This window comes from Zalophus californianus, chromosome 3 (genome assembly GCF_009762305.2).
Source record: "Zalophus californianus isolate mZalCal1 chromosome 3, mZalCal1.pri.v2, whole genome shotgun sequence".
Lineage (NCBI taxonomy): Eukaryota > Metazoa > Chordata > Mammalia > Carnivora > Otariidae > Zalophus > Zalophus californianus.
In genome coordinates, this window is record NC_045597.1 from 57,969,621 (window position 1) to 57,990,500 (window position 20,880).

The 20,880-nt window shown below is 38.6% G+C and overlaps 1 protein-coding gene and 1 pseudogene across 1 annotated transcript; both read right to left on the bottom strand.

Annotated features, from left to right (window-relative positions):
- Window positions 1–524: 524 nt before the first annotated feature.
- MED4 (mediator complex subunit 4) lies at window positions 525–20,016 on the bottom strand. The gene is made up of 7 exons (XM_027590084.2): window positions 19,851–20,016; window positions 15,600–15,666; window positions 9,448–9,618; window positions 6,940–6,997; window positions 5,640–5,726; window positions 3,446–3,577; window positions 525–1,619 (listed from the first exon to the last, which is right to left on the bottom strand). Exons 1-7 carry the CDS (start codon window positions 19,973–19,975, stop codon window positions 1,447–1,449), a joined length of 813 nt encoding a protein of 270 aa, XP_027445885.1. The 5' UTR covers window positions 19,976–20,016; the 3' UTR covers window positions 525–1,446.
- Window positions 9,625–12,230, bottom strand: LOC113919996 (annotated as a pseudogene).
- Window positions 20,017–20,880: the final 864 nt, after the last annotated feature.

The window sequence follows — 20,880 nt, forward strand, 5'->3', positions numbered from 1 at the left end:
TAAATGCTCCACTATGAATGTTGTATTATTTTTGCAATCTGAAAAAAAATGTAGAAAGTACACAAAGACAAATCAAATTGTAGTTGTATAAGCATACTACTTAAACATGGAGGTTAACCATTAAGTTAAAGGTGGTTAAAAGTGATTCCTTCTGGAAAATGCAGGAAGAGGGAAGGTGAAGGCAAGAGACAGCTTTCCATTCTAAAACCTTTCAGACAATCCAATCTATTATTCTTAAGATCAGACATTATTATGGTAAGCTCTTTCAGTTATTTAAAAAAACAAAAAACTAGTGGGAAGACTAATGGAAAAAAAAACACAAAAAGCAACTTCATTTTATTTCTTCTAAGAATGTCAGTATGGGCCTTTGTGAAACCTACTAGTTGTGATTACTAGTTTAGCTGTATGCAGTACATCATGTTCATTCACACTCCAGAATTTTACTTATATATAAAATGCAACTGGATTTACAAAAATAATTTCTCACCTACACCGAAGGCATATTTCAATAAAAAAAAAGCATACAGAGTACAAACAACAGTGAGTTTACTTACACAAATTACAATAATTACAGATAGTACAAATTGAAACAATCTCCCCCGTTACTGTAACAGAAGCTACCAGCCTTCACTTTCAAATGAGGGCTTTGTTATTTCAAGATATGATACACATTCAGTGATCCACTGCCATTTTTCTAAATAATTCCAGGGGCTGATCAGTGGTATGTACATGGGTCTTTCCCTCAACTTTTGTTTCCAGAACTACTATGAACAAGTTCAACATAACTAGAATATAACAGGTAGAGCGGCACTGAGTCATTTTTTTTTCCCAACAGTCAATTTTGATTATTCTTTAAATATTCACTTAGTGGTTTAGAATTGAAACCATGATTTTTGGCTTTAAAAAGAAAGTCCAGGGGGCGCCTGGGTGGCTCAGTTGTTAAGCGTCTGCCTTCGGCTCAGGTCATGATCCTAGGGTCCTGGGATCGAGTCCCGCATCGGGCTCCCTGCTCCCCTGCTCGGCGGGAAGCCTGCTTCTCCCTCTCCCACTCCCCCTGCTTGTGTTCCCTCTCTCGCTGTCTCTGTGTCAAATAAATAAAAATCTTAAAAAAAAAAAAAAATCCAGTGACTTTTGATGGGTTGCACAATTCCACTATAGCCAGTATTATCTGGCTATTTTTTACAGGCTTGCAATTGTTTAAGAAACAGAATTCCATAGTATTCTCTTCTGTTTTGTTTTTTAGAGAGGAAGAGAGGTGGGGAAGGGGCAGAGGGAGAAAGAGAATCTTAAGCAGACTCCACACCCAGCACGGAGCTTGATGCAGGGCTTGATCCCACAACCCTGAAATCATGACCTGAGCCAAAATCAAGAGTCCAACACTCAACCGAGCCACCCAAGTGCCCACCCCATAGTATTCAATTCTGTATGAATTTTGTCTTTATGTTTTTAATCAGAGTCACTACTGCTGCTAGACGAGTCTGTTGACATAACTTCTACATCATCTTCATTTTCTTTATTATGCCCCGGAGGTTCCAACAAAAAGTCATTACTGTGATTTGGTGGTAACATATTCATTGACATGTCATTTGACTGCCATGGATATTGTGGAGCAAGGACATCTGGAGAAAAGAAAGAAGCACATGTAACAATACTTCTACCAGTAATTAATTTACTTCTTAATTATTCTTCCCTTAATGCATAAAATCTGAAGTAAATATTTTTTTCAAGGCCAGGAATCAAAATGTACATTTGGCTAAATTAACAAAGATCAAAGTTATCAAGGAAAAGCATGATGTTTTAATAACTAGAACCTTTTATTTTTTTTAAAAATCATGCTTCCATCTAAGTAACTTTATATATAGTCAGTTGACCTAATTTTTCTTTTGCAAGACATTGACAATGACAAATCAAATGTTTCTTATATATACCTATGTAAACGATGTGCAGATATATAGTACGTCATGTATATTATTCTCTCTATATATTTTAAATAGCTAACATCTACTACACTATGTATTACAAGTTTAAACTGCCTCTTAAGCTTTAAAACCACTCTTCTCCCTGGACTTGAAAACGTTTCTCCTTTGCCAGCAGCCACAATGCTAATCTTTGTCAGTAGAGGGCACTGGAGGGACTCTGCAAGGGGAACAGGACTGAGGGATCCGATGTTTCCCTTCTCTCTCCCGTGGTGCCTGGCTGGCAGGGGGACATCAAGTGGTGAGCTCAGCCCCTAGCAAGTTTCAGTGGTGTCTAAGTCTCACCATTACCCTAAAGGTGGCTTCCCAGCAAGGCTCCCTGGAACCCTAGTGGATAATTTCCTGCTTGCCGGCTCCAGCCTGTAATTAACCTCATCTAACTTCTCTGCCATCCCGTGAGCCACAGCTACACCCTCTTGAGGGTGCCTCGGTATGAACTGAGGATGGGGTGGGAGAAGCCTCTTCTCAGTGGGTCCCTTCCTTGGGTACTCTGCCTGGTCCTAGAAGTAGTAGCTGCTCCCCACTTCTCTTATTACTGTATTTTTTAAAGACAGTTCTCTTTACCCTTTAGTATTTAGTATCTTGTTACTAATTAATAATTTTAAAAATTTTCCTTGTTCATATTGCCTCCTGACTGGACTGTGACTGGCATGTAATATGGAATAAGCAAAATGAGAAAAATACAAAGATATCAAAGGAAACTAAGGCACAGTAAGTTCTGAAGTTTGTACTTTCGTTAAAATGTTTACAAAGCATTCTTAACACAGGAACAACTTTACAATAAAATGTGAAGCAGAAAAGCATTATCTAGAGCATGTTTTTAACACTGTAAAAAATAAGAGAAAAAATGAAATAGGTGAAATATTAAAAGTGATTGCTCAAAAAAACCAGTTTTTTGTTTTTTATAACCTTCTAAATACTTTTTAAATGTTCTACCAAATCAAAACAAGTCACCTACAAAAGATAAAAAGATGGGGAACATAAAATAAATCTAAGAATAACACAAAACTATATGTAAAACTTAAGGAAGGCTGAAGTTCAGAATGAACCAAGTCTCACAAAAGTGCTATTTAGTTATTGAAAAGCCCATAAAAAGCTGTTATTCATTTTGTTATTCAATTTGGGAGTTTTTCAGGAGTAGGTATTCTTTCTTATTCAGAATATTTCTTACTCTGTTTATACCGTATATTTCACAATTTTATTTAAAAAGCTGTTTAGATTTTAATAAAAGAGAGGCCTAATGCCCAAGGAAAATAACCTATTAACAAATGAGAGAAAAGTCAATTTATTCTAATTTCATGAACTCCAGCTAGAACAGTTTTTAAACTAGAGAGCAGGGTAATTGGCAGAAAACCCAGCTATTAAAACAAGCTGGGTCTAGAACCCAAACTTGTTCAACAGCCAGATATTCCATCATCATGTCTGCAATACCTTGGTCTGTTTGAGGGCCCCATTCTGATTAACATTACCTGGCAATCTGCCTGCTGCAAGTGCATCCCCTGGTAAATGACCATTAACACCATTAGTGGAAGGATTGTTCATTTGACCCAATAATCCACTTCTCATCTCTAAATCAGTTGGGTATGGTCTCCGTGGATCCCCTAAAAAAAGACTGCTTTTAACTCAATCACACACAAAATAAGCATTAATACATCTCTGAAGTACTGATTTTCCTTGATTCACTTTGAAAAACTCAAGACATCCATTTTCAATTTTGGAAGAGGAAGGTCATCTTATCAATTGTTACTAAGAGCACAAAATATTAAACTTAAAAATACATGCATTTCGTCTTTGAATCTGTATAGTAATATACTATTATCTATACAAAAAAAAAAAAAAAGAGGGGCACCTGGGTGGCTCAGTTGTTAAGCATCTGCCTTCGGCTCAGGTCATGATACCAGGATCCTGGGATCAAGCTACACATTGGGCTCCCTGCTCAGTGGGAAGCCTGCTTCTCCCTCTCCCACTCCCCCTGCTTGTGTTCCCGCTCTCTCTCTCTATCAAATAAATAAAATCTTTAAAAAAAAGAAAGAGAGAAAAGTCTGCCATTTTAGCAATTCCAGATGACAAATTAAGAAAATTATAATGAGGGCGCCTGGGTGGCTCAGTCGGTTAAGCGACTGCCTTCGGCTCAGGTCATGATCCCAGGGTCCTGGGATTGAGTCCTGCATCAGGGTCCCTGCTCGGCGGGGAGCCTGCTTCTCCCTCTGACCCTCCCCCCCTCATGCTCTCTCTCATTCTCTCTCTCAAATAAATAAATAAAATCTTAAAAAAAATAAAAAATAAAAATAAAAAAATAAGAAAATTATAATGATTTTCATTCTTCTAACTTACCTGCATTTCCTAGTAAGAAAATAACGATACATACTCTGAGAGAATAAATAGATCATGACACATTTTTTTTACAAGACAGAAAGGACTGGAATGCTTATTTGAAGGACTGTCTAAATTAAAACTTTTCCTAACCAACCTCTTTGATCTTGTCATTTAAAGACTAATTCCTAGATCTTTCCAGTGGAGGAATATCAGGAGCCAATGTTCATTTCTAATCATGAAAGCATACCATTTAGTTTTGGGATGATGAAAACTTGGCAGATTTGGACCAACTTTTTGGTAATATTTCTTACTCACGCCAGATCACTTACCCCCCAAAAACTGTAAGTTAACCTTAGTGTTTTTAATACAGTAAAATACCACCATCATAAATTACTGATGTTGAGATACTATCTCCCACTCCCCCCCAGAAGACTGCTGCTCAACCTCAGGTCCCTGTCTTATAAATGTTTTATGTACTGTCCATATGTATCGCAGTTTGTTACTCTTTTTTACTGTTTCTAATTACTCCAGCTATATCCAGTCCCATGTATTTGCTGTTGGGTGCTCAGTGCTTCACGTTTATCACTGAAGAGTTGGGATTGTCTTGATTCCAAGGCCAGAACCCTTGACAAAACCCCAATGGTCCTAAAAAGTGGGCTTCTGGCCAGCCTGGGTGTTACAGGCCTATAGCTTTAGAATCATCACATATCATCTTGTACTTTTAAACATTAATTTATGATTTTTCTTTAAAAAGGACAGAAACAGGGATGCCTGGGTGGCTCAGCTGGTTAAGCAGCTGCCTTCGGCTCAGGTCATGATCTCAGGGTCCTGGGATCGAGCCCCGCATGGCTTCTCCCTCTCCTCTCCACTTGTGCTCTCTCTCTCACTCTAATAAATAATAGCTTTAAAAAAAAAAAGGACAAGGGGCGCCTGGGTGGCTCAGTTGGTTAAGCGACTGCCTTCGGCTCAGGTCATGATCCTGGAGTCCCAGGATCGAGTCCCACATCGGGCTTCCTGCTCGGCAGGGAGTCTGCTTCTCCCTCTGACCCTCTTCCCTCTTGTGCTCTCTATCTCTCATTCTCTCTCTGTCAAATAAATAAATAAAATCTTTAAAAAAAAAAAAAAAAAAAAGGACAAAAACACAGTCCCTGTGGCAAAAGCTTTGTAGAAAACCAACCTAATAAGACCCATGGCCCATATTATTACTTATAAAAGATATGAAAATATATAGCAGATGTTCCTAAGGATAAATACATTCTATATTTAAATCATTTTCCTATTTTTAAGTACAGTCACCTAAGAATTTTCAAAACCATATATGTCTAATAAAAAGAGAAGTATTTTTACCTGGAACCCAGGTCAGTGGGGCACATACAGCATTACTTGCACTAATCCTGTGTGCATACTTAATTATTTCTTCAGAAGAGATGGCACCTGAGAGAGTCAAGAGGAGAGATAACATGTTAGTCTAGTGTATAAATGCATGCCTCATAGTCACACATCATATTTTATTTTAAATTACCTGAAAATAGGATAATCTGAGTTGCCTACTTTCCCTAATACCTAATAATATGTATATTGTTGAACTTAAATCATTTGGATTTCCCAACTAAAGAACAAGACATCTAGAAAAAACAGCTAACAAAGTGTCAAATTTGGGACATTAGCATGACTAAGTTCACTAATCCCAATTATTAACTACCATTAAATATTCTTACTGTTCTCAAAGCAACAATGAATACAAATAAAATAGAGGAAAGAGTGTTCTCTCTTCCAATGACATCTAAACTATTACATTAGAGCAGCAGTTCACACTATACCACTCAATTGTTGGCTGGATGTGACCCTACAATTATAAGTAGACCTAAGTAGAAACATGTCTACAATATATTCATTAGATTAAAAAAAAGTAAGCTGTTAAATAATATGTGTAAGCATGACCTGGTTTTTGTTTTAGAATATATGTACATATATGTATTTGTATTATTATATTTGTATTAAACATCTAAAAAAATGGACACACATCAAACATTAACAGTAGTTATCTGAAACAGGAAAAGAAGAAGAAAAATAACTTTGAGGTGATTAAAGGTAAATCATCTAAAACCATTAAAAGCAAGTTACCAAAGTTTTAATTCTAACTTTTAGTACCTAAACTAAAAAATCCAAAATGGAAGTCTTTTAAAGAGAGAAGGAAGAAAGGAAAAGAAGGCATGCTGGGCATCTGCACCATTAAAAGCCACATCTAGTTCGGACTTCAGGACACTCTAGTCCCACTTCAGTTGCCCATTGCACATTCTCTTTCACTCTCTGTCCTGTCATTTAAGATCCAACTCAAATCCCACTTGCTTCCAGCTCGCAGTTCTCTTCCCTTCTCCCAACAACTTTATAAACTCATTGTCTTTACTGCACATTCGGATACACAGCCATAACTTGCCTTATATTATTGCTTCTTAGAACCTGAAAAAGGTGTGATACCTCCCCAATAATACACAGCACAGTGTGAGCACCTAGCAGACACTTTACGATAAAAATTTAATGGAATCACTTCAACAGCAGCAAATGATTACCAATAATACTCTCATCCATTTCTTGAAACCAAAACGGGATTTTTCAGAAAGTCATTCAGTATTCCCACAGTACTTACCTTTTCTTGCTTTTTCTATTGATTTGAGTTTTTCTTTTGCTTGGTAAACAGCTGTTGCCTAATTTGAGTATTAAAAAAAGAAGTATGGTTTATTCTTAACTATATCAAGCAGAATTTTTGGCTTGGGTGCCTGGGTGGCTCAGTTGATTAAGCGACTGCCTTCAGCTCAGGTCATGATCCTGGAGTCCCTGGATCGAGTCCCGCATCGGGCTCCCTGCTCGCCAGGGAGTCTGCTTCTCCCTCTGACCCTCCCCCCACCTCATGTGCTTTCTCTCTCATTCTCTCTCTCTCTCAAATAAATAAAAATCTTTAAAAAAAAAAAAAGAATTTTTGGCTTAATTCACAAAATCATTAATCCTATAGGAGCAATATGCAAAAGCTGGAAATCCCCACAATTTGTTTGTAATGTTCTGAAACACCATTTGGGAATCATTTACTTCAGTTGGTTAAGGAAAGTAATAATATATATTCATGAATCAGTCTTCATTTACAAATTGTTAGAAACAAAGTATAAATTGGATTGTTTACTTTTTTTTAAAGATTTTTTGAGAGCGAGCGAACGAGCCCATGAGTGGAGGGAGGGGCAGAGGGAGAAGCAGACTTCCCGCTGAGCACGGAGCCTGATGCAGGACTCAATCCCAGGACCCTGGGATCATGACCGGAGCCGAAGGCAGACACTTAACTGACTGAGCCACCCAGGAGCCCCTAACATTTTTTTCTTTATGCCTTCTATCAGACATGCGTAAGAAATCCACACCACATACCATTCCCAAAGCATCATATTCTTGCATTTAGTTCAAGGATAAAATACCAAAATATTTTTTCTAGTTTGCAAGACACATTCCTGGATTGATAAGTCTTACTCATTTACACATTACTATTACCTCCATACTTAATAACTGCTATTATGAAAACACCCACAACCCCCCAAAACTCCCTGAAAGGTACATGAAAGGGTAAAATGAAGTTAAGCTAGTATATGCATCCTCAACTATAACACAGAGGTTAAGAGTATGGAGTCAGAGAGAATTAGGTTTAAGTTCCATCTCTCTACTTTTCACTCTTCCTGGGCAAGGTAGTTATTAATTTAAAATCTCGGTTTCTTCATCTGTAAAATGCAATAATGGTACTAACCTAGCATAACTGTTATGAAGACTGAGATAATACATGTAAGGTGCAAACAAGCACAAGGCCTGATGCACAAGTGCTCAATAAATGTTAGTTGCTATTACCTAACTCATAAAATTCAGTCTTCTTATGGTCCTTGTGTTAACTGTCTTTAACTCAATAATTACATTTTTGGAAATCAAATCTAAAGAATATAATCTGAAATGCAGAAGAAAAAAAAGACCTTTCTACAATGATATTCATCAAAGCATTATTTATAACAGAAAGTTGGAAAGCTAAACAAAGAGGATACAATATATGAAAAATGCTTAAATTTTAATAAATAGTAATAGAAAGACAGTTAGTAACTAATCCTACTAATTACGAGATAAAAAATGAAAACCTCTGGGAAAAAAAATCGCTTGTTGTACACCTGAAACTAACGTGACATTATGTGTCAACTAGACTTCAATTTAAAAATCAATTATAAGCCTACTGGAAAATGAAAAAAAAAATACGTCTAAGACTGAAATGAAATGCACAAAACTATGAATAAGGGCAATCTGAACACAGGTACTAACACAATCTTTTCCTCTTCTTTCTACTTTTCTGTATTTTCTGAATATCTTTTGGTTAAGTATTACTTTCTTAATGGAAAATCGATTTCTTTACACATTTTTTTAAAAAGCATTTACTTGGGGTCATTTCTTCAGCAGGAATGATTAATTTACCCTGAACCACTCAGGTTTCTATTTATTGGAGCCCATTTTGACACCTTTTGAAGATTCAACAGGGATAAAGTTTCCAGCAATGTCTGGTCCATATGAGAATCAAACTCAGCTGTTTCTGTAATACCACCATATAACAATTACATTAGTTAGCATTTAGTGAAATAACTGGGCAAATAAGAGCAAAGAAATTGCTTTTTTAAACAGTAGCCAAGAACAAGAAAAACAAAAAACAAAAAACTAGAGTCCCTGACATATGCCCAAATCCCACCTAGTTTAGAATGGAAGACTAAGTTAATGTAAATTTTAATCAATTTTTAAAATTGATACTTATTTCTACTGATTTCAAAATATTTTTAAAAGCTGAGGTAAAGATTTAGACTACTAGTAACTGAAAACTTCTAAAAGGACAAGATAAAAGTAGAACTTCCCAGTTCTATTAATTCAATCCTGTGAAATCTTTAAATAATGAAAATATGGTTCAAAAATAATGCAGACTATCTGAAAACATTAAGTAAAATAGGGAATGACATTGGCCTTTCATTTAACCAAATTGACAAGTTGTCACTTTTAGACTTGGAAAGTCAAGTTTTCTGCCACTTCAAAATACTTTCAGATTTCTTTTGCAGAAATAGATTAATATCCTTTTTTACCTTTTCTTCTATCAGCTTACCAGTATTTGTTCTGCTTCCTTTAGCTGTTTTTGTAGTTGCTGAATATCACTGTCTCTCTTCTCCACTTCCTTTTCTAAAACTTGCATTTCATGATGGATTTTTCCCTGATTCAGTGCCAATTTCATCAGTTCTTGAAATTCCCCATCTCTGTGAATTAACAACTCCAGGACCTGTCAGATAACAGTTGATTAAAGCAGACAGCAAAATAATGAAAAGTGACATTCCAATGAAGCAACAAATGCACATGTGAATTGGCTAGGCCATAAAATTTTAATACCTTCAAAGTATTATTCTAATCAATGTTAAGAATAAAAATAACCTACCTATGATTATTTTGGAAAACAGATTAATATCAAGACTTTCTACTTTTTCTAATTATATGCTATTCTTTCATACAAACCAGTCTTCAGAACTACCAATATGCCACAACGAGGTTTATTCATTTCCCAGGTAAGATAAAATTTTAAAGTTTATCCCTAAAAATATAATGTAATGGAGGTTTCCCCCCAAATCTTGTATTTGAGATGATTTTAGTTAACACCAAGAACTTTAAAAAATTTTAAAAAAAAAGTTTATTTGAGAACAAGAGTGAAAGCTTTTGCACATCTGACAAGGTAGACTCGTTTTTCTAACAGACGCCATCCGTATTTAGCTCTACCAATATTATCACAATGGAACATATTTGTTCTAACAAAGATATGGGCCTAAATCAAGGACTATGACTAGACAGCATCAAAGGAAATATGGGGCCCCAAATCTTAACCCCTAGACTGATTCGCAACATAGGATTTCAATCAAACACTCCTCATGCAGTAGTTCTCAACCTGGCTTCTTATCAGAATCCCAGGGACTCTTTGGACGGAAATCCCAGTCACTAGACTGCCCCCAGCCAGAATCTCTGGGGGTGGGACCCAGGTATCAGTAGGTCCTTAAGCTTCCCAGGTGACTCCCATGAGCAGCCGAGGTCGAGCACCACTCTAGAGGCAGGTAACAGTTCAACAAATCGGCAAGTTCCCCAGCCCGGCTGGCCCTGTGAGGAAGGGGGTCTGCCGGGCATCGCTAGCTCTCACAGATCCTATCTCTCCCTCTGCTCCAGAACTCCATAACGTTACCAGCTTTGGGTGCAATGTTGAGCCTTTCCATATGCCTTAATGATTTTCAGAGCAATGTTTAATCAGGCAGATACCAGCAAAGAAAGAAAAATGGAAAAAGGAAGAAATTTCCATAAGGCATGATACTACGAATAAATAAGTGAAAAAAATCTCAGGTTTAAAAGTAAAGCATGAGAAATCAACACCTGTGAAATTTTATTTATATAAAAGAATAAAAATATCTATTTTAAAAGGATTGATTTAAACTTAGGTTTTTCAGCTTTTCCTGTTCCTTGAACATGAAACTGCCTCCAACGCAGAAAGATTTAAGATAGGTAATTAATAAATAAACCCTCTTTACCTTCCCCCTGCAAAAACACAGAGCCAAGTTCCCCATTTTCTTTATGGTAAACCAGATTATTTTCAGTGAAGAATACTGGCAACTGCATGAAGCAGATGATCAGATATGTCGGCAGGAAGGTATGAGCTGTACAATGGCATTACAAAAAGTCCCCAAAGAAAAGAAAATGGTAAAAACAATAGAAAAATAATAAAACACAAACAAAATAAGAAAATGCCCAATATTTACAACCTCCCTCTGAAACGTGACCTATGTTCTACCTTCAGCATAAAACAAAACCAGAGAACATTTCTCAATGGGTATCACAAATGAAGCTGGTACCAGCCAGTTTGGGGGGACACATTCATTCCAAGAAGGGAGAAATGCTTGCTGGAATTATAACCATGTCTTGGTCTTCTTGCAGTTCTGTTACTAAAAATGACACACAGTAAATGATCCAATGTGGTCTTACAGAAATGACTTGTCACCACATTTCAGAACAGACTATTCAGTCACAGGCACTGGGTCTGGGAAAGCAGAGGTGGATGGATGGCCACGCACTCAGGTGAGGAATATGTATCTTTGTGAGGTTGGAGGAGGGAAGCAGGGCTCTACAGCCTGGAAGCTTCTGCCCTAATGAGTCTTCTAATAGTCAGCTCGTGGTTTTTTGTTTAACTTCAGATCAATCCTGTGTCGGTTTTTATTCTCTCGTTTTTTATGGCTGCCGTGATGACCCCCTGAGGAAGTAGAGGCAGCAGCCTTCTGAGGCTTCACTCCCTGCACAGATCCGTCCAGGTCCTCAGGGTCCTCCTGGCTGGGCTCATTCTCCTGATTGTGGAAGTCTGGAGAAGTACCACTTTCTGTCCCACTTCCTGGCTCCCTCTTTTCAATGAGCTTATCCTGAACTCCTACCAATGCACTTACTGCAGCTGCTGAAGTAACTGAGGATTTACTGAAGAGCCGCTCAGTTTCCCTAAACTTCCAGTTCCTTCAATCGTTTTTGCTGTTGGAGTTTTTCTGGTTGGTCAGACACCGATCCCAGCCACGAATAATATTGCCATACATCTGAGTGTCTTCCAGGTAGCTTCCTTCAAAAGCATAGATCTGTCTCTCCAAGTCAGCCAGTGTTTCCACCAGCTCCTGCTTCCGCTTCACAAGCTCTGCCAGCTCCCACCGGGTGTCCGGGATCTGCAGTAGCACTGCCTTGTTTTGCATCGCCATGTTGGGCTGAGGCAGGCGGCTGAACTTTAAAAAATTTCTACAAAGTCTGATTAAAAAATGGGCAAAGAAACTGAATAGACATTTTTCCAAAGACATACAAATGACCAAAGGTACATGAAGAGGTGCTCAACATCACTAATCATCAAAACCACAACTGGGTATCACCTCACACCAGTTACTACGGCTGTAATCAAAAAAACAAAATATAAGAAGATGGCGAAGATGTGGAGAAAAGAGAACCCTTGTGCACTGATGGTGGGAATGTTAACTGGTGCAACCACTATGGAAAAACAGTATGGATATTACTTAAAAAGTTAAAAAGAGAACTACCATATGATCCAGCAATTCTACTTCTGGGTACTTATCAGAAGAAAATGAAATTATTATCTCAAAAAGATATGGGCACCTGCACGTTCGCTGCAGCATTATTTACAATAGTCAGGACATGAAAGCAAACTAACCGTCCATCAATATATGAATGGATAAAGAAAAGGTGCTATGTATTTTTTTTCAGTTTTTATTTAAAATTCCAGTTAGTAATAATACAGTGTAATATTAGTTTCAGGTGTACAATATAGTGATTCCACACTTCCACATATTACCCAGTGCTCATCAGAGTGCATTCCTTAATCCCCATCACCTATTTCACCCATCCCCCCTACCCACTTCCCATCTGGTAACCATCACTTTGTTCTCTACAGTTAAGAGTCTGTTTCTTGGTTTCCCTCTCCTTTTTCCCCCCCATGATCATTTGTTTTGTTTTTTAAATTCCACAAATGAGGGACGCCTGGGTGGCTCCTCAGTCGGTTAAGTGTCTGCCTTCAGCTCAGGTCATGATCCCAGGATCCTGGGATCGAGTCCCGCATCGGGCTCCTTACTCAGCGGGGGAGCCTACTTCTCTGCCTGCCACTCCCTCTGCTTGCACGCTCACTGACAAATAAATAAAATCTTTTAAAAAAAACTCCACAGATGAGCAAAATCATATGGTATTTGTCTTTCTCTGACCGCCTTATTTCACTCAGCATAATACTCTCTAGCTCCATTCATGTTGCTGCAAATGGCAAGATTTCATTCTTTTTTTTATGGCTGAGTAATATTCCATTGTGTGTGTGCACGCACGTGTGTATGTGTGTGTATATACCACCTCTTTATCCATTCATCAGTTGATGAACATTTGGGCTTTTTCCATAATCTGACTATTGCTGATAATGCTGTTATAAATACTGGGTACCTATTTCTCTTCGAATTAGTAGAAAATGTGGAATGTATATACACACAGAGAGAAATAGCCATAAAAAAGAAGGAAATCTTGCCATTTGTGACAACATGGATGGATCCTGAGGACATTATATTAAGTGAAATAAATCAGACAAATACTGCATGATCTCACTTGCATGTGGAATCTAAAAAAGCCAAATTCATAGAAAAAGAAATCAGACTGGTGGTTGCTAGGGAGGGTGGTGGGCAAAGTGGGTGAAGATGATCAAAAGGTACAAACTTCCAGTTATAAGATAAATAAGTTCTGGGGATGTAATGTATGGAAACGATGACCACAGTTAACAATACTGCATTATATACTTGAAAGCCGCTAAGCTTAGCAACTTTAAAAAAGTTCTTAAAAATGTACAGAGAAATGGAATAGAAATATTCCAAAGACACCCAAATCACCAATAGGTACATAAAAAGGTGCCACGGTTTCCCTGTCATCTTAAAAGTTCTTATCACAAGAAAATGTACATTAACTAAACTTATCGTGATAATCATTTCACAATACATATATACACCAAATCATCATGTTGTATGTCTTAAACTAACACAGTGTTATATTTCTACTATATCTCAATTAAACTGGAAAATTAAAACAAAAAACGCTAAAGCACTAAACAGGACACAAAGACATTATGACAAAATGCACAATTTTTTTAAAGTTACAAAATTGTACATAATCAACTATGACAGCAAATAAATGACCAAAGTATTAAACTATAATGTAAGGAAACTTGACAATATAATTATAGTAAATGCTTCATAATGGCTGTCTCAGAGTTGAACTGATCTCAGAAATACTTTTATGGTAAATGTATGATGCTTAAAAAACTTTTACAGTTACACATTTGTGCTATTATGTTCAAGGAAATATATAACTCATATGAAACCTATGATGTCATGCACAGTATTGCTTTATGATGAAGACGGTTTAAAAAAGAGCAATTTCCAAAAACAGTAAATAAATTTTCAAATGGGCACGTCCCACTAATATTTAATAGTTTCAGTGAAAATTACACAGGAATTCACAGTACTAAGTATAAGGTTTAATTCTGTCCTGCGGTGGTGGTGATAAGAACTATCTATCAATAAGCTCTTCCTACGTGTACTTAACATGCAGTATCATAAATCCTCATAACAACCTTATGTGATAAGGCACTGTTATTTTTTAAGGACAGAACTGCTAGTCCTTACAAAGTATAAGAAAGGTTAGTGCTGATTGGGTAGGTCTTAGTTATGACCTACTGAATAATCTGTACCCCTGGCAAGCTTATAATAAGTGCCTAGGAAGTAAAGTCAAAACTTATATTTCATTTTGCTCATTTTGTAATAAATTCTTAATTTCACAGGTATTTATCAATAAAGTATCTGAGACTGGCATTCCTCTATTAACATATTTCTCTATAAGCTTTTTCTAAAAACAAAATAAACAACATACAAAAAACAACTTTAATATCCCTAAAATTACCAACTTTTACTACTTGTAGCCTTATCTAATCTCTCCTCTCCACCTGAGGGGATTAATCTTTGAAGAAAAAAGTTTTATGATACTTCTCTATTGACAATCAAATTTCTTGGCCCTCAAAACATATCATAAGATAAAATTAAGATAATGATGGGGCACAGAGCTGTCTCATATCATTAAAAAGGTTAATCCTTCCCAGCTGTTTTCTTTTAATTTTTTAAAAAATTATGGTAAAAAAAACACATAAAATGACATTTACCCTCTTAGTAAGTTTTTAAATCAGAAAAAAAATCTGCACACCTTAGAAAATTACAAAGCACAGAAAGGAATAAAGAAAATAAAAACTTGTAAACTTAACATCCACAAAATAACTTCTATCAACAGTTGCATGCTCTTTTATTTCTATTCATTTTCAAGTTGCATTAGGGGAACCAAGAGCCTAAAATAAAAGGTTACCTTATGAGAGTATTAATTTTTTTCTTTCAAGTATTGTTTTAATCTCCATTTAACAAGCTTTGTTGGTTAATTCAAAAGGCAAAAATGAATAAACTAGAACTGTAAGAGAAAATAATACTGCCAAACCCTTAGGTAGCTATTTTCTTTTTAAACAGTGTTACCTAATGTAAGTTATTCAAAGAAAATACCAATTTAAAAGTTGTCATTAATTTAACAGAATCCAATCTTCCTGTTCTCACACAAAGTAAATGTAAATAGGGAAACTGCAGAAATTATGGGGATTTGTTTGTAATTTAAAAAGAAGCCACTTACCTGGTTTTCCTCATCAGGTGGCAACAACTTTTGGTTTCTTGAAATTGCCAACATTTCTATAAGTTCTCTAAAAAAGAAAGACCAAAAACCAAAACATCATTGCAAAATAAACACAATAGAAACTATCAACTGATCTCTACCTAACTGACTTGCTGGATTCATGGTACCCACAGGATGCTGAGTATTCATAGCCCCTGCCCCACAGTGACTGTGCTCTTGGGCTCCCACCAGCAAGATTCAGTTGTGTTTGTTATCAGACCCATTTATGCAAGTTTTACTTACTACTATAATTACATAAACTAATATCCAGTACATAAATACCAATGAAATATGACCGTCAACAGAAAAGAGTTGTTTCCATAAAACACCCACTTAAACACTGGGTGTAGTCAGGGAAGGCTTCTCTAAGAAAAGCCAGCCATGAAGAAGAATGCTTGTAACTACATAGCTAGTTCAGGGGCCCAAAGATGGGTTTGAGGAAGTGTGGCCAAAATACAGTAGTAGGTACTGGGGAGCAGGATACAAACTGAGAACATGGGTAGTTAGGGAAGGGGCCAGATCATGTTAGGGCCTTGCAGGTCACGGGAAAGGACCAGTATTTCATTTCAGGTACAATGAGAAGTGACCAGATCTTTTTAAACAGGGAGATGACATGAACTGATTTATGTTTGGTTTTTTTTTTTAAGATTTTATTTATTTATTTGCCAGAGAGAGAGAGAGTAAGAGCACAAGCAGGGGGAGCGGCAGGCAGAGGGAGAAGCAGGCCTCCTGCTGAGCAGGGAGCCCGATGTGGGACTCGATCCCAGGACCCTGGGATCATGACCTGAGCCGAAGGCAGATGCTTAACCGACTGAGCCACCCAGGCGTCCCTGATTTATGTTTTTAAGCAAACTGCTAGGCTATCTAGAGAACGGATTTTAAGAGGGCTAGAATGGAAATCAAGTTAAGTGGCTTCTGTAGTGTTCCAGGCAAAAGATGATACTGGCTTTGACTAGATCCTTGTGACTAGGATTTAGTAATGCAAACAGGTGAAACATGTACAGACTCAGAATATATTTTGGAGGTAGAGCTCACAGGACTTGCTGATGGATTAAACAGACATTTTATGAAAACAGCATGTTATATTAGCCTTTTTCTTTACCCCATAGATGAGATATAAACAATTGAGAACCTCTGGTCTACATAAAGGCTAGTTTCAGGGGTGGGGGTGATGGGGATGGGAGGTACGGTGGAAGATGTGGAATGAGCCTTTTTCTGCCCTTCTTGCAAATCTGGGACTAGAAATCCACAGAAAACCTTAAAAGAGCTTGCCTTAGACACAAGAGTACAGTGGGAAGGAAAAAGCTATAAGACTTAGTGCTGTTCAGTAGCACTCTAGAACAAAGTGGAAACTTCTGTCCTCCCCAATGATAAAAAGAGGCTGAAGGAACCCCTGAGCCCACTCACTGGTTACAGGTATGGGAGATAGAGCCCTGTCCCCCTACAGAAGCTGTATTCCTGGCATATCAAATTAGAAGCCATCCACAATTCCCCATAGAAATATAATTTACATGGGGGTTAAATCCCATATTATTAATGGTACTACATTTCAGGTAAATTATAGATAAACAGATTAATAGGCTGGTGTGGAAACCTCAAGACTCCTATCAACATGGTTTCTGTAGGACAATTGAGTTCTGAGTCACAAACATGTTAAGAAAAACTCGTAGACTATAATTTGTGTTTCTCTGTTTAAAATTCCTCCAAAGACTACCTCATTCTATCACATTTTACAAAGTAATAAATATACTGAAAATAACCAGGTAACAGTAAAAAATATATCCTAAATTTCAAACCCACTATTTTCTAACGTCAAGAGATTACATTAGTTTTTCCAATTTTCATAAAAAATGCAAACGAGAAAAATTTCATTAAGAGGATAATGACGAATTTCACAGATCACAGAAGCAGTATATGCAGCTATATCTGATTGCTAGCATAATGGGATTTTTTTTGAAAGCAAATCACACTGGCATAGCCTCATTCTGTGAAGTCTCAGTCTTAGGTGGCCAAGCACAAAGTGACATCTCTTCCACTACCACCACCAACCATCTCTAGGGTCACAAAAGAGGTAAATTTTCACTCACTGTCACCCAGTCTTTCTTTAGAGATGAACAAATAAAATAACATGACAGATTAAGTCATGAGAAAATCAGAGGAAAAGAAAAGCAAACTTTTAAAGTAATGGTTATTCCCAGGCTGCAAGGACCCCAAGAAAGAAGAAGCTTATCTTCAATTTGTTAACAGATTCAGTGAGGACTGCAAATCAATGAGAAATCAAAGTGTTTTTCGCATTCCTGGGGAAAGGGCAAAAGAACTACAGCTTCTTTTAGAGAAAGCAAAAGAGAACTTAGCATATCAGCTAATCATGCACAGCTAGAAAGCTGAAGCCGGGAAGTTTCAGAAACAGATTCTTGATACATTTCATCAAACAGAAAATGCTACACTCAGGAATTAAGGAAACAATCAAAGAGGGAGAAAGATAAACTGGTCAATTTACAAGACAATTTCAATTTGGTCTCAAATTAACACAACTGATAAATTATTTAATTATGCTATCTCAAGCGAAGAGTACATGACTATCACGTATACGCACTCCTGCAGGTACCAACAGCAGCAGGAAAACACACCTCAGATACACAGAGCTATAGCCAAATAATCCAGAGGCAAGATCTTAAGGTTGACTACCAAGCTGTCCAATGTCAGAAGAAATTTTCAAAGACCATTACCCTATATGCGTAGGTTCAAAAAAACAGTTTCCGAACTTGGAGAGTATGAAATACATACCAGGGTCACAAAACAGACAAATTGTTACAGCAAGTAAACTCAGGAAAGAAACGAATTTACTGGGCTCCAGAGTAAAAGGGTGAGAATAGTTCACTGAATATACTAAGGCAAAGATTTGACATTCAAAGACCAAGATTCACTCAGAACAAAAGGCAGCAGACACTACTTCCCAAAGGGGGTGTCACTTCTTCCGAAGTAAACATATTTACAGAAAAGTGGCACACTAAGCTAGACATTTGGACTTTATCTCACTGGGCAGCGGGAACCTACCAAATATTTTAAAGCAGAAAAGTGATGAGAAGCCTTTTAAAAAAGAAAGCCCTGCTCTTGGGCAATATAGAAAGTGCAGAAGCATGGAGACAAGTAAAACTGTCGGGAGATGCATCAAAAGACGGTGGGCATGGGAACAAGAAGTCAAATCCGAGCAACATTTTCGAAGGAAAAATCAAAACAATTTCAACATCCAAGTGAATGTGAGAGATTTAAAGGGTTCAACTTGACAAACTACCATGAACGATGGCAGAATAAGAGGAATGACATCCCATTTCTTCTACCTCTTCCATACTCGCTGCGCTCCAGCCATCCCGAACTTGGAATTGCACCAAATGGCGCGTGCTCACGCCTCCAGGCGTTTGCACCTGCTATTCCAGCCACCTGCCGCCTACAGAGTGCGGTGAACTCAATCTTCCCATGCAGTCCTTTCTCCAGGAAGCCTGCCCTGACTAAACTGAGATAGGCATCTATAGTCCTCGAGTTCCGGTAACCCGGGGCGCACGCCTCTGATTAAAAACAGGCTCCGCACCATAGTGTCTGTTTACGTCTGTCTCTTCCCCTCGACGCTGGGCTGCTCTATGTCCGCATCTAGTGTCCCCCTCATTACTGTTTCCCAGCGTTTGGGTCCCGGGGGGGGTGGTCCTTAAACGTCTGTCGAGAGTCCGTGGACGAAGGTACTCACACCCGGCGACCTCTAAGGTCCGCTACGATTTTTTTTTTTTTTTAATTTTTTTGACAGAGAGCACAAGCAGAGGAAGCAGCAGGCAGAGGCAGAGGGAGAAGCAGGCTCCCCGCCGAGCAGGGAGCCCGATGTGGGGCTCGATCCCAGGACTCTGAGATCATGACCTGAGCCGAAGGCAGACGCTCAACCGTCTGAGCCACCCAGGCGCCAGGTCCGCTACGATTCTGACAGTGTCGGGGTTCCAGGGTCACTGTCATTACTAAAACGCGCTCTAAGGCGGGGGGGGGGGGGAATGCCGTCTCGGAGTCCCGTAGGGTTTTGGACGTCAAGTCCACCATACTCGTGCACCGTCTTTGGGAGCGCGGCCTCCCCCCCCGGAGCCCCAGGAACGAGCACCCAGGCAGGCGCGGCCGATCCAAAGTCAGTCCTCCCAGCCCAGCCCAGTCAGGTCCTCAGACCGACGGCATTACCTCGACAAAACCTCCAGATCTTCCAGCGCAGACAGCAGCCGCTCTCGCGTGCTGTTACCGCCTGCCGCTCCAGAGCCGCCTCCGGGCCGCTCCTTCTCCTTCTCTCCACTCGAAGACGCCGCCATCCTCCCTACAGGCCCGCAGCCGGAGACTGCGCAGCTGAGCACCGGTGAGGGGAGGCGGGCTCCGGAGGCGGAAGCAAGGGTCACAGAGGCGGGGAAGGGAAAGAGGCCAAGGCCACAGCGCCCCCTATGCGCTTGGAGATGCACTGCGGGCGGCGGCGCCATCTGATGGGCCAGCGAAGGGTTCTCAGGTCCAACCCAGGGAGGAGAGCCAGAGAACAGGCAGGCACAACGCGTTCGAGTTGCCCTGCGCATTATGGTTTTCAAGTAGGAATGGGAGGCTCAACGGATTTTAAGCATTTGAGGAAATTGCGTAATGACCTACGTCTTTTATCAGTTTGTTTGTGAAATGGGCTGGTGTCAGCATTAACCTAGCTTTAGTCTGCATTCCTATAATGCTAAACCCACCTTCCTGTTTGGCCTCTCTTAGCGGTTATAAGCACCTTGGGACAGGGACCATAATCTGTCTTTTTTTCTTTATTGTAGTAAAATATACATGCCCTAAAATTGACCTTGCTAATCATTTAAGTGTACAATTCAGTGGCATTAAGCACATTCATGTGATTATGCTATCACCACCACCCATAACCTCACCATCTTTCCCTCTTTCCCTCTTGCAAAACTGTAACTCTGTGCCCATTAAATAACAACTCCTCATTTCTTCCTACCCCAGCCCCTGACAGCCACCGTTCTACTTTCTCTCTCTATGAGTTTGACTACTCTAGGGACCCCAAATAAATGAAATGATACAGTATTTGTCTTTTGGGGATTGTCTTATTTCACTTAGCATAATGTCTTCCACTTTCATCCCTGTTTTAACATGTGTCAGAATTTTCTTCTTTTTCAAGGCTGAATAATATTCCATTATATATAGATACCACATTTTGCTTATCCATTTATCTGTTCAC